The sequence below is a fragment of the Cucumis sativus genome, chromosome 5 (genome assembly GCF_000004075.3).
Source record: "Cucumis sativus cultivar 9930 chromosome 5, Cucumber_9930_V3, whole genome shotgun sequence".
NCBI classification, from domain to species: Eukaryota; Viridiplantae; Streptophyta; class Magnoliopsida; order Cucurbitales; family Cucurbitaceae; genus Cucumis; species Cucumis sativus.
The window spans coordinates 4,939,731-4,957,524 of record NC_026659.2 but is presented as its reverse complement, the minus strand read 5'-3'; the positions used below and the strand labels follow the sequence as shown (position 1 = coordinate 4,957,524).

Sequence of the window (17,794 nt, the reverse complement as noted above, 5' to 3'; positions counted from 1 at the left end):
AAGCATCATGTTGTTTAAGAATTACATGATAGATTAAACACATATACTAAAAAAAACACAAGAGTATGCTAATGATAATTAATTAACATCAACTTTATTTTTAGAGAATTCGTCGACACTAATTTTTATATTAAAAAACAGAGCTGCAATCAAATGTTTGATATAAGCATAATTATAGCTTTAAAAAACTATGAAAAAATTATGGTTAAACAAACTTTGAAAAACATATTTAGGAAGAACAAAGTTTATAAAATTAATAGTGAAGAGTATAAAGTATAATAATTATAAATATAAACAACATCCAAAATGATTTTAGATCATATTATAAAAAACAGAAAAATGTTAATTGAATTTTATTTTTTTAAAAAAAAGAGATGGATAAAAAGGAAGGGAATAAAAGAGTTGGTGGTGGAAGCGTTGAAAAGTTAAACTATGAAGCGGCAAACGGGTAGTCAGTCGGGGGAAGTACACAGCATCTTGGAGATCTCGTAACGCCGTTAAATTGAACGAAGAAGATTGGGACCACGTGTCCCCAAACTGAAAAAGGCGTTGCTAAGACGCTAACAGTAACGAAGACGACGCGGTTTTACCGTTTAAAGCCAATTTTTCTCTTCGTTCCATTTTCTGTTTTCTTTACAAAATTCCCAAAATCAAATCCTCTGCCCTTTCAAACCTTTTCCACCCCCAATTTCGTTGGCCCCACTGTTTCTAGGGTTCTTTAATCGAATCCCCCATTTCCCAATTCACACTCTCCTAATTCAATTCAACCTTCTTCTTCTTCTTCTTCTTCTTCTTCTTCTTCTTCTTCTTTTTCTCCTTTTTTTTTTGTTTTGTTTTTAATTTGACTTCATTTTTCTTTTTGGGGTTCGTGGCCGACATTTTGATCGTGGGGGGGGCGTTGCGTTTTGTTTTTGTTTCTGGGGTTGTTCGTTTCTGTTGTTTTCTGGTCCTGGTAGGATTGAAAGTTTGTGGGATCTTTGATTTGTGGGGTTGGTGATTGGTTTGATTGAGTTTTGTTGATGTCGTCGATGGCGGCGGCGTCTTCCTACTGGTGTCACCGTTGCAGTCACTTTGTTAGGGTTTCTAATCAGGATTCAGTTGTGTGCCCTGATTGTAATAGTGGATTCGTTGAACAGATCGAACATCCCTCGAGGTTGGTGAACGTGGAAGCTGCGCCGCGGAGGAGATTTCCGGCTGCGGCGATGTATATGATCGGCAACCGCTCGAATTCGGGGCAGAATTTGGGATCTGGGCTGAGAAGATCTCGGAGGAATGGAGGGGATCGCTCGCCTTTTAATCCTGTGATTGTTCTTCGTGGGCCGTCTGATGGGAGTGAAGCTGGAGAAAGTCGTCGGTTTGAGCTTTATTATGATGATGGTGGTGGTTCTGGCCTGAGACCTCTCCCACCGAGTATGTCCGAGTTTTTGTTGGGGTCCGGGTTTGATAGGCTTCTGGAACAACTTTCTCAGATTGAAATGAACGGTATTGGGCGGTTTGAGAATCCGCCGGCGTCGAAGGCTGCTATTGAATCAATGCCCACTATTCAAATCTGTGAAAATTATTTGGCAACTGAGTCACACTGTGCTGTTTGTAAAGAAGCATTCGAATTGGGAACCGAAGCACGGGAGATGCCCTGTAAGCATATTTATCATTGTGATTGTATTTTACCGTGGCTTTCCATTCGAAATTCTTGTCCAGTTTGTCGTCACGAATTACCATCTGATAATCAGAACTCTCTGGATGCTGCTGAAAGTGGCGAAAATGGGGGATCTGTGACCTCGAATGGGGAGGAGAATGTTGGCTTAACCATTTGGAGGTTACCGGGTGGGGGGTTTGCGGTAGGGCGGTTTCATGGTGGCAGGAGAGGGGGGGAGAGAGAGCTCCCGGTTGTTTACACTGAAGTGGATGGCGGTTTTACTAATGGTGGTCTTCCTAGAAGAGTATCATTTGCTTCTAGAGGCAGGGGTAGGGAGAGAGGCAGGTGGGGCCAAATGATTCGCAATATGTTTGCTTGCTTTGGCGGATCAATGAGGTCAATTGCATCTACTTCAAACTCCACAAGTGATTCTGGTCCTTCAAGGAGTAGTAGACCACTTCCGCATTTCAATAGCGAGCCAAGGCGACGGCGTACATGGTCTATGGAGGTTAACAGCGGAACAATCAGCTGGTGATTTGGGAATTTGGTTGGTTAGGAAAGTTAATTACTTGAAGAAGTTCTAGCTGGGATTGGGACTTTGAGGGATAGGCTTATTTATTGCTGTAAATAGCAAAATTTGAACTTGGGTGGGAATGGATGCAGTTCTCCCAGCTTTATATTGATCAAAATCAGAGTTTCTCGGGTGAAGAAGATTTTTTTTCTCCTTTTTGGGTTATTTGATAAGAGATATTGCAATAGAAATGTGGAAAATAAATGCAGTCATCCTTAAGCGGAAGAAAAGAAGAGAGGTACCTCCTACTGCATTAGAAAATGATGGAAAACACAAGGTTTACATTTAAATGCTTGAAGGTTCTTTAGTAGAGCAAGGTGCATAATCCCATTAATATAGTCTTTTAGAAACCAGTCTCAGAGATGGAGCTAGAGCACTTGCAACTTCGTATCTTTACAATATCTGCTATCAAGTATTTACTACTTAAATATGTTGTTAGGCTCAGTTTTTTTTTTTTTTTCCTTCTTAATATGATTCGGTTATTTTAAAGAATATGTGAGCTCTTGTGATGCACATGATGAATACTGCATCAAGTTAATTACTTGCTTGACTATTGTTTTTCACATCTTATGCTTGTAATGATGATGTATATTGCTAGAAATAAATTGCTTTATTGGCGTTTGTATTCAACTGGCTGCTAACCAGTGTTCATATTTAAATTCAAGAGCTCTCCATAGTCCATACTTGGTTAACCTGTTATGTGCCTTTATATTAGAGTCGGTGTGATTAGATTTAGATTCCTACTTATTGGGCTGAGATCTTGGCTTATTCTTCTATTTGCTTAATCATTGTAGAGGGGTTCAGATTGATAATAGATTTAGATTCCTATTAGTAGTGTCTATTGTAATGTTAGGGAGATTGATGATCTGAGTTATATTCTTAGCTTGTTCTTCTATTTGCTGAATCATTGGTTTTGTACCTTTTATCTCGTGTTTAGCAAGAAGCAAACTGTTCTTAATGAGACAAACAGTAACTCTTGATTATTTCCACCCTTGATGAGATAAGAGGAACTTTTCTCGAAAAGGTTTGGCATCAAAATTTTGATTGGATTGATTTTGAAATTATGTTGCCGAACATCAATCTGTAAGATAAAAGACCATGCAACACGTGGTAGAAACTGGAATTTTGAAATATTCTTCTCAGGCTATGCTACTGTTTTCTAACAGTTGTGTTGGTAGACTGCAATTAGGAGCTAAATTATAATAGAAAACTATCCAATACCGAAGACTACAGGATACATGGTTAATGTTGTGGACTAGTTCAGGCTATTCCATTTTTGTTCAATCAACAAATCGTAGTTTTTATGTGTGTTACGTATAACTCCATCCTGATTTTGAGGTCTCAAATCCAAGTTCTCAATTGAGCTTAATACCAAAAGCCCTTGATGTCTCCCGTGTTCGAGTCCTGGGACAGGTGTGGATGCTATAGGGCGTAGGGGGCGAAGTTCCTACTCCTGGTTACTAGTTATAAATATTAGTAATAGCGCTAGATTTATTTGGTCCAAGTAGGGGAATTTTTAGCATGTTTCTACTGTCACTTTCGCAAGTGCACATTCTCTGGATGCCTTCGGTTATATGAGATATAGCTATACGCTTTTTAAAAGTTTATAGAGTAACTTGTAGATTTCTTTTTCAAAAGAGACATGAAGTAGTTGTATTTCTTTGTCACTGAGATTTTTGGTAATGATTTAGATGGAGGATTACAGAAAAGACTCTTTCATTGGAATCAGAGATTCAGAAGGAACCATGGAACCAATGGAAGTGAGGGAATCTTGTTGGTCTGGTTTGATGAGATATAAAACAGAAGATTAGTCTGTGGGTTTGATTTCAATTCTTACGGCTTCATCAGTTTCGATTTGTTTGGTGGATTGATGAGTTTGGCAGTTTTCTGGTGTAGGGGTCCTTTGAGAAGACAACTGCTATATTGGAACCTAACTTTTAGTTGAGGAAAGTATAGGTAAAGAGTTGGTGTTTTGAGAGTTACTAAGGCAGCATCCTCAAACAACAGTTTGGTAGGTGTGTAAGAGTTGTCTTGAGGAAGAGAAGTATTCTTTCTTGCTGGGTTGGTATTGTTCAAATAAAAAAAAGAAAGCTAACTTCTATAATAATATATTATTTTGATACTTGTATAAGACATGTTTTTTGTTGGTGGTTTTTGAATTGGTCTCTGATATTAAAAAGAAAAAATTGTTTTGACCCTTATGTCTTGACAATTTTTAGATATACCTTATCATTTGTAGCTTATTGAAATCTGGCGATGATAACCTTTAATAAAAAGTTCAAATATACCTTACCTAAGGGATGAAAATTGTTTGTGAACACTCATTCCATTCCTCTCCCATTTCTTCTCCTCTTCAATTTTCTGTTCTTTTTCGGTCAGTTCGAAAGGTTTTTCAACGATCAAAGATGATATTTCTTTTGATCTATCATTTTCTTATCTGGCAATTCCATGGGGTTAGTCTGAAATTTTGTGGGATTTTATATTTGAAGTAATTAAAGATTGAACAAAGCACACGAGTCTGTGTCTAGAACTTGGTATGAATTGAATAATAGGAGTGTTATGGCATCAAGGGGTCATTTGAATCGAAGATGAAGACTGAGAATGAGATTTTTGGGAATTATGTTTCGAGTTTCATGGGAAGAGGTTTCTTTTTTTAAATCTACCTCTATCATAAAGTTTTAATATATTAATTGATAAACAATTAAAATAGTTGAAAATTTTGAGAAAAACAAATTATTTAACAATTAAGTAATAATATTAATTAAATATTGTAAAATGGGTAATTTGATAGTTTATTTTGATGAAGGTATATAATCATGATTTATTAATTGATAAAGTAACTAATAAATTCTAATTAACTTATAGTTCTATTGCATCGGATCTTTAATGGTATCAGAGCATTGTTCTACCTTGGAGAAAATAATTATGTGAATCAGTAAGGAAGAATGAAAAAACAATACCATGAAAACATATAACATTTAAAAGCTGTCATTGCATTCTTTGAAAATCAATATGTAATACTATTAAATTCTTGAAAATCATTATATTAATAGCTGTAAGGAGAGTCTAAGCTGATTCCAATAATGTAAATGTAAGGTTTAAATTTGGTAATTTTAATAGGTAAACAAAAATATGAAAAACATCTTGGTATTAATTAGACATTATAAGTATAAAGACGTTAGAAATTTAATGTACATATTATAGGAGAGACTAATAATACATAAAGTAACGAAATGAAATTTCACGAAAAATAATATTGTAAATGTAATGTATTTTAAATTCAAGAGAGTATTTATTTATTTATTTATTGGGAGGGGTAAAATGAAGAAATGTGGGCAAAACAAGCAAAACAAGGAATGTAACGTGTACACTGACGCTGGGCTCCACGTGTCATCGGGAGCCAAAATCCCGTGACGTGTGTCCGACTAAAAACCAAAACGTTCATCAACAGCAAAGCTGACAGTCCAACCACATGAGGCCACGTAATGTATTTGAAAGTCTTCGATTTGGAAGCATGTAGCATGCCCATCCCATGGTAACGCCCGTACCTAATTGGAGAAAACGCCGTTTATGGTTCAAGTTCCGAGATGGGCCCATAATGGGCCACTGCTATGGGGGAAAGGCCCATAGGACTTTATTAGGATTAGATTTCGTAGGGCCCATAATGGCCCCATCTCAATAGGAAATATTAGATTTTAAGACCGAAGGATTTAACTTAACTTTACCCCATTCAAAATTAAACCACCATTTTCTTTCCTTTTTCCTCTGATGCTTTCTATTTATTTTATTTTAACTATAGTAAAATAAAATAAAAAATTTATAAAATAAAATAAAAAACTTTTATTACCTGTTTATTAATTTTATTGAAGCATATCAACGTCTATTATAAAATTTGAAATTTTACTACATTTTACAAATTTCTTAAAAAGTTGCATTCTTAGTTAAATTCTAAATTTCAAAAATAAGTTTTTTACATCAATTATTTAATTTTTAAATTTTGGTTTAGTTTTAAAAAATATAGGTGAAAGATTGTAGATAGGAAAGCAAGAGATTTATATCATGAAATGAAAAAGAAAAGGGTAAGGGCATAGAATTTGAATGATAAAAAGGGTTTAGGGGTTAAAAGAAAGTGTGGTGGGAAGGAGGATTTGTTTGACCTTAAGGAATGCTTTTATGTATTATAGGTTAGGTGGTGGATCCATAAAAATGATTATTATGTCAATCAATGACTAAGGGAATTGTTATTATTATACCTTTCATTTACCCATCACATTTTCTCAATATTCTCACCGATTAATATCAATTATTACTCTAACTTCATCTTCTCATACAAAATAACTATATGTTTAAGAATTTTTAGACCAAAACATAATTTTACATTTATATTTTCACTCTATTATTATTTAGATTTAAAAATGATGGTAAATAACAAAACCATTGAAAGTACTTTTAAAAAAAAATCGATTATATCAATGCATTTATCATTTTTTTATAATATTCAATCAAGTAGTTCGACCTACTTTTTTTAATTATAAAAGTATATTAAAACTCATTTCTCAAACATAACCTAGACTTGAGATTTCTTGAATAAACACGACATGTAACTTGTAATCAACTTAGGAAAGAAAAAGAAAAAAAGAAGATTATTTGAATTTTCTAAAATCTCCCGAATTGACAACAACCTAAACTCCCTCTCTTGCTCTCTCCTTTGAGGGGAGAAGAAAGAAACCCCTTTTGGGATTCACTTCGTATAAATGTGAAAAGATGGGAAAACAAAAGTGGTGTGGTGTGGTGTGCTCTTTTGAATAAACACAAAGACTGCATTAGGGATTTGTAGGTTATTATTATTGTGATTCTTAAACCTTTTTTTTTGTTTTTGTTCTTCTTCAATCATTGAGTCAAGCACACTCTAAAATCAAACATAACAAAAGAAAAAAATGCACTATTTTGATTTTAAGTTTGGTCCTACTTAAGCACGCCAAGGGAAAATTGTAATTATTTATAAGATTTGAAAGTTTGTCTTTTCTTTTTCTTTTTCTTTCTTTTTTGGGTCAATTTTTTTTTTTTTTTTGTTAGATTTGAGGGATAAAGAAGATGATTGTGTATAGTAAAAGAAGATTTTCTCACTTGACTTTGGAGAAATTTAAAGTGTTTAAAAGGAGGGGGGAAATCAAAGATTTTATTTTTCATTGAGGCAGTTGTAAATATAATGGCATTGGGAATGAGATTGACTAGTCTAAATTTACAAAAAAAATGAAAAAAAGAGTAAAACAAAAGTATGGTTATAGATAGTGGAATTGTATTAACTTTTACCTGCTTAAATGATCTCCCTCACTCTCATTAGTTTCTAATCATGTATACAAGTTCGTTTCTTCATTTTACAAAGTTATAACATATTCCACTTCAAGATTAGTTTAGAAACATCTATTAAAATGTTGAAAACAATGTTGCAACTTCTGAAATAATACCAGTATTTTTTAAAACAAAAGACTATGTTCACAAATAAGTATGGTAATTTAGTATATCATCATTCGCCAAATCAATAACTAACGTGATTGACGTCAAATATACTAGTCGATCATTGATTGAATACGTGAGTATGTCTAATTTGTAGAGTTTAGTTTCTTCAAAATTATCTTGAAAAAGATGACTCATAAGTCACCTTTGAACAAAACTACACATTAAATTTCTACATATACGATTACCCTCCTCAGTTTCTACTATTTCAACCTTTCACGATGATAAAGAATTCGATCATAAAAGATCATAATCTAAAATCATTTATAATTTAAGAACATGTGTGGCTAAAATTAGGGTATGAGAAGATTTAAGAGAAGGGTAAAAGGGGAGGAAGACCAAAAGAAAGGGACCTATCTCACCCTTTTTACCAATTTGTACTTTTCTGAAGAAACTCTCAGATGATAATTCATTCTTTACCGCTGCCTTATGTCCCTACACACTCTGCCCCTTCATTTACTTACACACCAAAATATTGTCATTGCTTACTAACTTTTTTTTTTCTTTTTCTCTCTTTTAATTATATATGAAAAAACAATTTTTTACCCTCCAACTTCTCTAAGTTAAGTATCTAACTTTTACCCTAAACTTCCAATTTGATCAATACTTGAATAAGTGTTGCAAGTTCTATTATCTATCTACTGTTGGTTACTTCTTCCATAATTTTATCTATAACAAAAAACAGTGCAAAGGTTTAATTGGCATATCTTATAAATTTGGTCTCCAAACTATCGAACAAGTTCTCTGCCATTACCTATATTTTCTTACGTGTTAATTGTATCATTAAGGAGATGTTTGAGGTGTTGATTTGATTATTATATAATAATCTGTGTTTTGGTGCATATGGAATGTACTCACGAATACGAGGGATGTTGGAATGAGTGAGGAATTGAGGGAGAAACAAAAATGAGACCATGAAGCGTAAAAACACGAAAAAATGGTCGTGTTTACCTAATGAATTTGATATTACAAGTAGAGCATAAATTACTCAATCAAACATGGATTTTGGATTATATTACAATATAAGCTCGTTTCATTGCAACTCCAAGGGTGTGATACCCTATGTGTTGGATTGTAGATTATTATAATATGTTAGCAAATAGTAAACATTATAACGAAAAAAAAAAGAGTGATGAGGTAGAAAACGGTGAACGACATAACAAAAAGAGATTACAAATAGTATTAGACAAGTGAAATGTAGGTCATAACTAAACTAAATGTAATCAAGTTATTATACTTGGAGTGGATAATAGGCTACTCTAATAATTTCGAGTCAGGGGTCCCAACATTTGAATGGAGAAAGAGGAATTTAGATGTTATGATCTTGTATGGAAATGTGATGCAACTCACTTGGACCAAATTTAAAACTTTAACCTATTTAATAGAAAGAAAGGGAAATGCTCATCTTTGGTGGTTCTTTTTTACCATAATAACTGCAGAAACTAAGAGGGTGAAAATGGCTCTAAAGATGGAAAAAAGTAAAAGGTTTAGAGCCCTATAGGCAACAAATGTAACTGTGGATTAGGAGAGGTACAATGTGTATTCATATCCTCCAGGCTTTATTATTTATTTCTCCAGCTATTTGGTCAATCTTACTTAAATCCCCCTTTTCTCCTTTTTTCTTTTTTCTTTTTTTACTGCAAAAAAAATTTCCTTTGATCTAATCCAAATGTTTTTGAGGTTACTTGTTCCAATTTCTTGCACAACTTTAATCACTGCAAAGCCTGTTCTTCCTTGCTGTGCCTTTGAGCTTCATATATTTAATATAACTAATATCCATGACATCTTTTTCTCTAAATTGGGGCTAATGAATTTCTTACACTAGCTTTAATCACTGTAGACCCTGATTTTTCCTTGCTTTGCTTTGAACTTCATTCAATCTTAACTAATATCCAAATACTTCCTTTTTTTTCTCTAAATTTGAGCTTTTATAGTGATTTTCTTTGCTATGTCAGTGAACCTCAGAGATAGATCCATCTCCAGCTTCAACCTAGCTTAGTTGCCTTTGTTTTGGTGTGATTCAACCAACTGAATCTCTCTCTATCTAAAATCATAGAGGGAGGAACTCTGAGAACGACTCAGAACCAAAACAGAGCTAAACAATAAAAATTCCCCAAGAAAATTCAGAGAGATATAAGGATGATGAAATTTCATTTGATTAGAGAAAAAAAAAACAATGGAAGAAGTTACAGAGATCAATGCTTGTCAATAAAGAACCCTACAAATCTCAGTCTCACCCATCAGACTAAAGAAAAAAAAAAAGAAGAAGAAGAAACAAAATTTAAATCCCAAACAAGAACTATCAGAGATTCCAATACTACATCATATAACTATTTACAAGTATATAAAATTTCCTCTCTAAGCTTGCTCAAAGATCCGGCTTTGCAATGTTTCTGGAAAATCCCATCTGGGCTTTGGCCACAATAGCTCCCATTTTGAGGACCAGAGGAGATAGAACATTGCACGTTTCTCCAAAAAGGAAAAGAAAGAGAAAAAGAAAACCCAAATGATTTGATCTGATTCTGGTTTTGATTCTGATTCTGATTCTGATCTTTCTCTTAAAAGGGAAGAACAAAAAGGAGTGAGATTCTAGGAATCGTTGTAGTTATGCCAACAAATGAGCATGGTAACACATCGCCTCATGATGTAAAATCGTGCCCTTTGTTCCTTCACCAATTTTGCACATTTTCTTGTAAAAGAACATCTCCTGTCTGAAGAATTTCTCATCAGAGGACATGAGGAAGAAGATGATCGGGTTCTAGCCGGAGCTCCTTTCTTTGGCAGCTTCCATTTCTCCTCCATGTAAAACGGCGACGGAACGGCTGCTGCTGCGGCGGCGGCGGCAGAAGAAGAAATAGAAGTCATATTTTGAGTGAAGTGTGAAGTGGGAAATGGGGTTAAGGAAAGGATTGAGCTTTGACAAAAATGGAAGGTTGTAGAGAGTGAATGAAGTTGAAGACTGAAGAGCTGTTTAGAGAGAGAGAAAGAGTGGATTAATTTAGTTTAGGGAGAGAGGCTCCGGCGGTATTTATAAGGGGAAGGGGCCCTTAAACAGGTTAAAAGAAAGGGGCGTGGCAGTGGGTATCACACACCTGGTTTTCTTTCCTTTCCCTATCCAGAGATGCGCCATTATAATAATATCTTTTTTTAAAAAAAATGAATTATGAGTATGTGTATAGATATATAAATAATATTTTTGAAAATAAAGAATCTAATTCGAGTAGGGATTATTTTAATGGAGGAGTGTTTCCAAAGCACACGTCATGGAGCTCTGCTAATTAACCCACTGAAATTGTAGACAGAAAAAAGGGATTAGTGACAGTAACTGTAAAAGAAAAAAAATAGAAAATTCTAGGGATTGTAAAAATTGGCTTCCTTACTCCATTGCCAGTATTTCAAGCTCATTGTTTTGTTAGCTTCATTTATTGATATCATCTTCTAACGATGTTTAAGAAGTTGGAAATGGGATGATTTTAGGTTGAAGTTCTTTACATTTGCTTGGTAGTAAATGTCAGAAAACTAGAATCTTGAAAGACCAAGCATCTTGAAGTGTTTGTTCAAAACTAAGGTTTAGCCAAATGACATTTAACTCCTAATATATTTTCTAAGGATTTTCAATCATTAGGAAGGCAAATTATATCTTACACGCTAGTTTTGACTATATATATTGAAAATGGAAATTAAAAATTTTACATCAAGTGATGGGAATTATGTCTCTAACATAACACTACACCCACTTTTTTCACACCACAAAGCAAACCAATTTGTTGTATTCTTATGGAACACCCTCAAATCCAAAGAACCAAATTAGCTAAAGAAGTATCATAATACTTTTTCAGACACAGAGATTTGAAAGATGTCCACAATCTTTTGGCAATCCCAAGTGAAAAAAAATTTTAGGAGAGAAGTTGAAATGAAAAGAGGTGTTTGACAGTAAGTAAGAGAGAAAGAAAGAGGGAGGGATTGGTGGGGTCAGGTAGGCATGGTGGGGGCTAGATCAATCAGAATTAGAAAAGTAAAGGGGGAGAATTGATGAAGAGTGACATATCAGGGGTTTGAATGATGAATCACAAAAGATTTGGCATTTTGAGCTTTTTTTTTTTTCTGAACAAGACGAGAGGGGTATGAGCCTGAGGATTCACCATCATGAATTTTCACTTCTTTCCTTTTTCTTTATCATGCCTGCCTATACACATATTCAACAAACACAACCCCCCTGATGTGATATGTCAAGTCTCTTTGGTCTACTCTACGCAACTTCTTCCCATTCGAAATCTCATTCTCATTCTTCTTTCCCTATCCAGTTTGAAATCCTCTTCACATCTTACATCTCTTTTGTATCTATATATGGCTCCTCTTCATCACTACAAAACATTATCTAATTATAGAAACAATCCACTGCTATCTAGAGTTTTCGAGAAAATAATCCAAGTTCATTGGTACAATAGGAGAATTGTGAGACAGTGAGATGTTCCCATGTGGGATTCGTCCAAGTTACCACAGCACATGGTGACCTCAAAGGCGTACAGACCAGTGAAAGGTTTTGAAGGAGGCGTTGTGTAATTCATCTCTTTATGGGATTATATTGCTTCCCAATTTTTGAACTGCCTAAGAATTCTCACTTATACTTGATCATGTTTAGTTTGTTTGTCATTTTGCTGTTATTTTGAATACAACAAGTGAGGTAGGAGAGATTTGATCCTTTATTGAGTAGATACTAATTGTTGTTGAGTATATCTTGTTGAGCAATGTTTAGTTTAACTTAGTGCTGGCTAATTTTATAAGTTTTGCAATCACATCTCAAATAACCAACCAAACAATAGCTCACACAAAACCATAAATTTAAAACTGAATATAAGCCAAGTTTGATGAACTCATACTTCTAGAATTCTTCATAAATTCAGGCATAGATTTCAAACTTTTCAATCTCATACTAAACAAATCAAAACTTCCCAAACGTGTGAACTAGATATATCTCAGAGACTATGGAACTTGATCAAGGGAATAGTTGGAAAAAGAAAATGGCCAAGCTTATCGGGATGTATTGAATTGTGTGGCCAAGTCTCTTTCATTGTCCATGCGGCCATGATGGAGAGGAATGCGAGTGCCTATTTTTCTTTTTTTTACTGTGAGGCCTAGCTCACGTGTTGACAGTATATTGAAAAATGCCTATGGAGAAAAATGTAACATGAAAGTCCAGATTAAATAGTTCAAAATAGACTTTATAAATAGTTGAAATCTATTTTATCAACATGCAACTGCCCTCTTTAAAGCAAAAACAAAAAGGGACAACAAAATGGAAAACTATTACAATTTGAAGAAATCATATATTAAGACACGATTATGAATGTCACGACAACGGCTGACATTAATTTCTTACATAATGACAGAGAAACAAAGATGAAAATGATTATTTGATTAAAATAAAAGAAAAGGAAGTAAGCATGAAAATGATCAGTAGCTCTCTCTTTGCTTTCTGTTCCCGTTTTTTTTTGCTCATTGGATGAACGAGGAATCTTTGACTAACCATTTGAAACATTTCCAGCTGCAAATAGAAACGCTTGAAATTGCTAGCAGAAAGAAAGGAAAAGAGTGGGAAAAAAAACCGTATGCTTTTGGCTCATTCTCTGCATGAAGAGCTAAAAGCAACTAAATAATTAAAGAAGTGAAAGAGCAATCATTAGGGGGTTATTGAAGGTTAGAGCTAATTGGCTCTGTTTAATTTTGTAATCTTTCCAATAATAATAATAAAAAAAAAAATCTTGATTCCATACGGGATTTCATATGTGAAAGGTTAAGACATTACAGACATTTTAAATAACAGATGATTCATATTGCAAATCTTGTCATGTTCATGTGTTGTATATAGAATTCAAGATGCTCTCTTTAGCTTTTAATGATTCCTTCGGTTGTTGAAAATCTTTATTTATCTTTTGGATTGTTGGGATCAAATGTCTATCTTTAGCAGTTAAGATAGATGGCTTGAGTTCTAGATGTCAAAACACAAAGAACTACGATTCTTTAACTTATGAAATGTTAAGATAAAAAAGTCATGTGAATGAATAACTTGGAGGGATAATTTATGGACACAACAAAACAGAGGTCATGTGTTTTTAATTAAGTCAATAGAAAGTTTATCTCTCTTCTTGGATGTGCTTACCAGCTCATAAAAAAGCATTTAAATTCCCTTTTGTTTTCATCTTTTTTCCCTTTAACATATTATTACTGCGGTTGAAAAGTTTCTTTCAAGGCATGGCTGCTTTACCATTGAACAGTGAATTAAAGTTTGGGTTTATTAATTAATTGAAAGATATATACCCTTCCAAGATCATCTGTTCAAGAGAATATTTTGATGAGATGATTTAAGAAATCACTGTTTAAAATAATTTTTTGTTTGTTTTAGAAGAGGACTCTCGTCCAAATTAGTATCAAACTCAAATAATTTCAGATTACTTTAAATCTAACAAACTAATAAGAAAAAAAATATTCTCTAAAAAAAATTTCTGAAAATATATAATTTTATTTAAAAAAGGTGATCTCGTTTTCTGTGCCTATTACTTAGTTCATTATACATTATAAACCATACCTAACACTTTTGTTTATACATTATATGAATGTCAATAAGAATAAAATAAGCTAAATTAGTATATTTTGCATATGCATGCATGGACAACACTAAATTTAATGAGAAAATGTTAGGATGTTAATTTAACTTCAGATTATACAAACAAGGATTTTATTCCCCCATTTGGTCAAGTCAAACCTTTCTCTCTCTGGCTGCCCCAAAAACAGAAGCACATGATCCCATGTGTTGATGTAAATTTAATCTAAACCTTAAACTGATCTAAAAAATTACCCACTCAACTACTTTCAGTAATCCTACTGACAACAAATGGGTCAAAGTCTAAACACACAAGATTCTCAAATAGCAAAGAAATCAGCCTAAAAGACCATCAAATTTCATTCTCATTACCCCATGGAGCTGAAAAACTAAACCTAAAGAAACAGGAAGAATGCAAGTGAGATGACTTTAACACAGAGCAAACCAATGTACTAAAACAAAGTATACATTCAGATTCTCAACAGTTCCCATTTCCATGGGGATTTTACAATCTCAAAACATGTGCAATTTGCTAGTTTTCTGGGATTAAATGCACTTAGTCTCCAAACAAAAAAAAATTATCCACTCCAAACATTTTAGATATAAGCAATGACTGAATCCTGAGAAAAAACAAAATAGAGAAAAAGAGTTTAAAAAGAAGTAGTTGTTTGGTACTACTAACCTCACCAGACAAGTTTCCTAACAAGCACAAGATATTGTTGTCCCTTGGATTGTCTCACAGGCCTTTCATCGAACACCTTGAGGATACTTTTCTTAGTTTGACCCCCGCAAATGATTGATTCTGATAATTGTTCAGTGACCCAAATCGTTGATTCTCATTTAAAACAGTGGTCGGTCCATGGTTGGGATTCTAAGCTTTCACTTTCCCCCAAAAAGACATGTTTCCTTCCTGCTTAAAACCTCAAATCCTGAACCACTGCCCTTCTTCAATGAACAGAGAAATGAAGGCGCTGAAAGTGAAGTACCAATGCCCAAATTGTGTTCATTTGTTTCAGATTCATGAATCCCAATTTCTCCCTTCATCACTCTCTTTCTCTTTTGCTTACCTAAGTTTCAACTTCAAACAACTATCATCCGGCCCAGATAACCTAATTTTACTACCTGGGTACAACAATTTGACCTCAATCTCAAAATTATTTTATTAATCATACAAATTGATAAACTTCTCGAAGTGGTATAACACTAGATAGGCATTCAAACGCCTTTAAAATCTTAAGTACGTATATTGCTTGAAAGAGTTTGATTTATGAACATTAAATATTTATATTGCTTACCATATTCTTGTTACTATTCAATGGTTGGATCCCTTTTAACTTTGTGAAAAAAAAACAAATTTCTTTTACATAAAAACAAAAACTAATTTTCAAAAAATTTAAAGTAGTAAAAGTAGATTCATGTAAATCAACAAACATTTTTAAAAAAAATTTATGATGACGTTGACTACATGATGAAAAGTTGAAAAGTACTTATTTTTTTTTCGGTTGCTTTCCCTTTTGAAGATGACAATATGCAAATTGTATATATATAACTCTTAGTAATAAATAAAGAAATAAGTAATTTGGAAACAAAGATTTGTGAGGGTGAAATCCAAGTTTATAGAATAAAATATATATATATAAAAAGGAGACAAGAAAATCCTCAAAGATGATTTTGAGTGCAAATCAAAATTATGTCTCGTTCTCTACCATTTCACCTCCTAATTATTATTCCTCTCTCACTAATTATCATCACACATCATCTTTTTTCCCACTCTCACTCAATAATAAATCCTTATTTTTATTTCTTTTCTATAAAAAAAAAGTGTAATAAATTTGCTTGAGAAGATCAAATCTTTAACATCGACGTTGATAGTACGAAATCTATGTCATTCAACTACGCTCGTGTTACCAACCAATTTTAGCTTTGTATTGGACAAATTCTTGACATACTTGAAACTTTTAAAAATTATAGCTAGCTATTGAATATGAAATGAAATTTTGTGTTACGTAACTCTAAACTTTCAATTTCGTGTCAAGTAGATTTGTGACTTTTTAAAAAAATGTTTTATAGATTAGAAATTCATTGGACACAAAATTGAAGGTGATTTAAAGATATGTTTAGACACAGTTGACTTTATTGGATACAAAATCAAAGTTCAAATACTAATTGAACGTTGCTTAAAGTTCATACATTAAGTAGAGATGCACTTGAACGTTCATAAACTAACGTGTGTTGTAACGGTTTATTTTAGTAGAAGAACAATATCCATAGGGTTTTCGATAAAAACAAAACATTTTGAAAAGATGGGAGTACACAAAATAAAACACTTTTTCTTATAATATATATAAATCATTTAAAAATCTTTCCAATCCAACTTTGTCAATCTAACGTAATAACATGGCAAATTGATTAACTTTTTCCATAACATATAATATTTTTCAATTGCGAAAAGTTGAAAAGTAGATTTGGAAAGATTATATAGAAACTTTGATAAAGTTTTATTAGATCATATAACATAATAAGATTAATGTACATTTTAATTTACACTAAAATTAATAATAATTATAAGAACAAATAAGACCAAAATTCAATCATACACTAATGATGATTTCCACCAACAAACTTCAATATAAGAAAAAATACAAATAATTAATTTGTCTTTTTGTTTTTGTTTAATTAATTGGGAAATTTTATATAATGTAATTAAACTGATTAATTTGGCATAAGGTTTTATTAATAACAAATAATGAAAAATAAAATAGAAGGAATAGGCAATAAACCACCAAAGATTATGGCATGTTCATAGGTTAGGGAACAGCAACTCTCTTTAAATAAATCAATGAAAATAATTATATATTTGTTTATATTTGTTAAGCAGCTTTATTTTCCTTTCATTTATTTCATGCTTTTAATTAAGAGACAAAAATTGCAAGTTGGACATGAAGATAAATTTTTTTAAAAAAATATTGATAGTCATAATAATGACTTTCTTTAATGGAAAATAGGGTTTGTGGACCTAAAATTTTATGAATTTTAAATTATATGATTTTATTGTGTATTATAATTATTTTATTTTTAAAATTAGGTATATAACATTATTTTACTTTGATATTGATCAGGTTTTATAATCATTTTATGTATATATATGATGCAATTTAATAAATTAAAGTGTGACTCAATATTAATTGTGATGCGAAATTGAAACACATTCATATTTGTTATATTTAATTATTAATAATTAAGAATAAAGTTGTATTAGTATTGTTACCATTATTATTATACACGTTAATAATTTAAATTAATCTATAAATTGGTAGTATATTTCAATAAAAGAGAAATGATAAAAAATTTAATGATAAATTTAGGTTTTGAAAAATATTTTGTGAACAAAAATTAAATAAATCTTTTTTCACTAAGATATGTTTGTTCCTACTAAATCTACTTTTATGTTTGATTAAATATTTTAGAT

The 17,794-nt window shown here is 32.5% G+C and overlaps 1 protein-coding gene and 1 long non-coding RNA gene across 2 annotated transcripts; one reads left to right on the top strand and one right to left on the bottom strand.

The window, feature by feature from the left end:
- The first annotated feature begins 628 nt into the window (after window positions 1-628).
- Window positions 629-2,890, top strand: LOC101218245 (probable E3 ubiquitin-protein ligase RHC2A). The gene has a single exon (XM_004147634.3). It carries the CDS (start codon window positions 1,020-1,022, stop codon window positions 2,169-2,171), a length of 1,152 nt encoding a protein of 383 aa, XP_004147682.1. The 5' UTR covers window positions 629-1,019; the 3' UTR covers window positions 2,172-2,890.
- Window positions 2,891-12,925: 10,035 nt separating this feature from the next.
- Window positions 12,926-15,678, bottom strand: LOC105435459. The gene is made up of 2 exons (XR_969487.2): window positions 15,008-15,678; window positions 12,926-13,269 (listed from the first exon to the last, which is right to left on the bottom strand). It is a non-coding gene; the product is annotated as an uncharacterized LOC105435459 (long non-coding RNA).
- Between the last annotated feature and the right edge of the window lie 2,116 nt (window positions 15,679-17,794).

What these genes read in the sequence shown, in the direction of transcription:
- LOC101218245 (XM_004147634.3), top strand. Translation starts at nt 1,020, where the DNA reads ATGTCGTCGATGGCGGCGGCGTCTTCCTACTGGTGTCACCGTTGCAGT.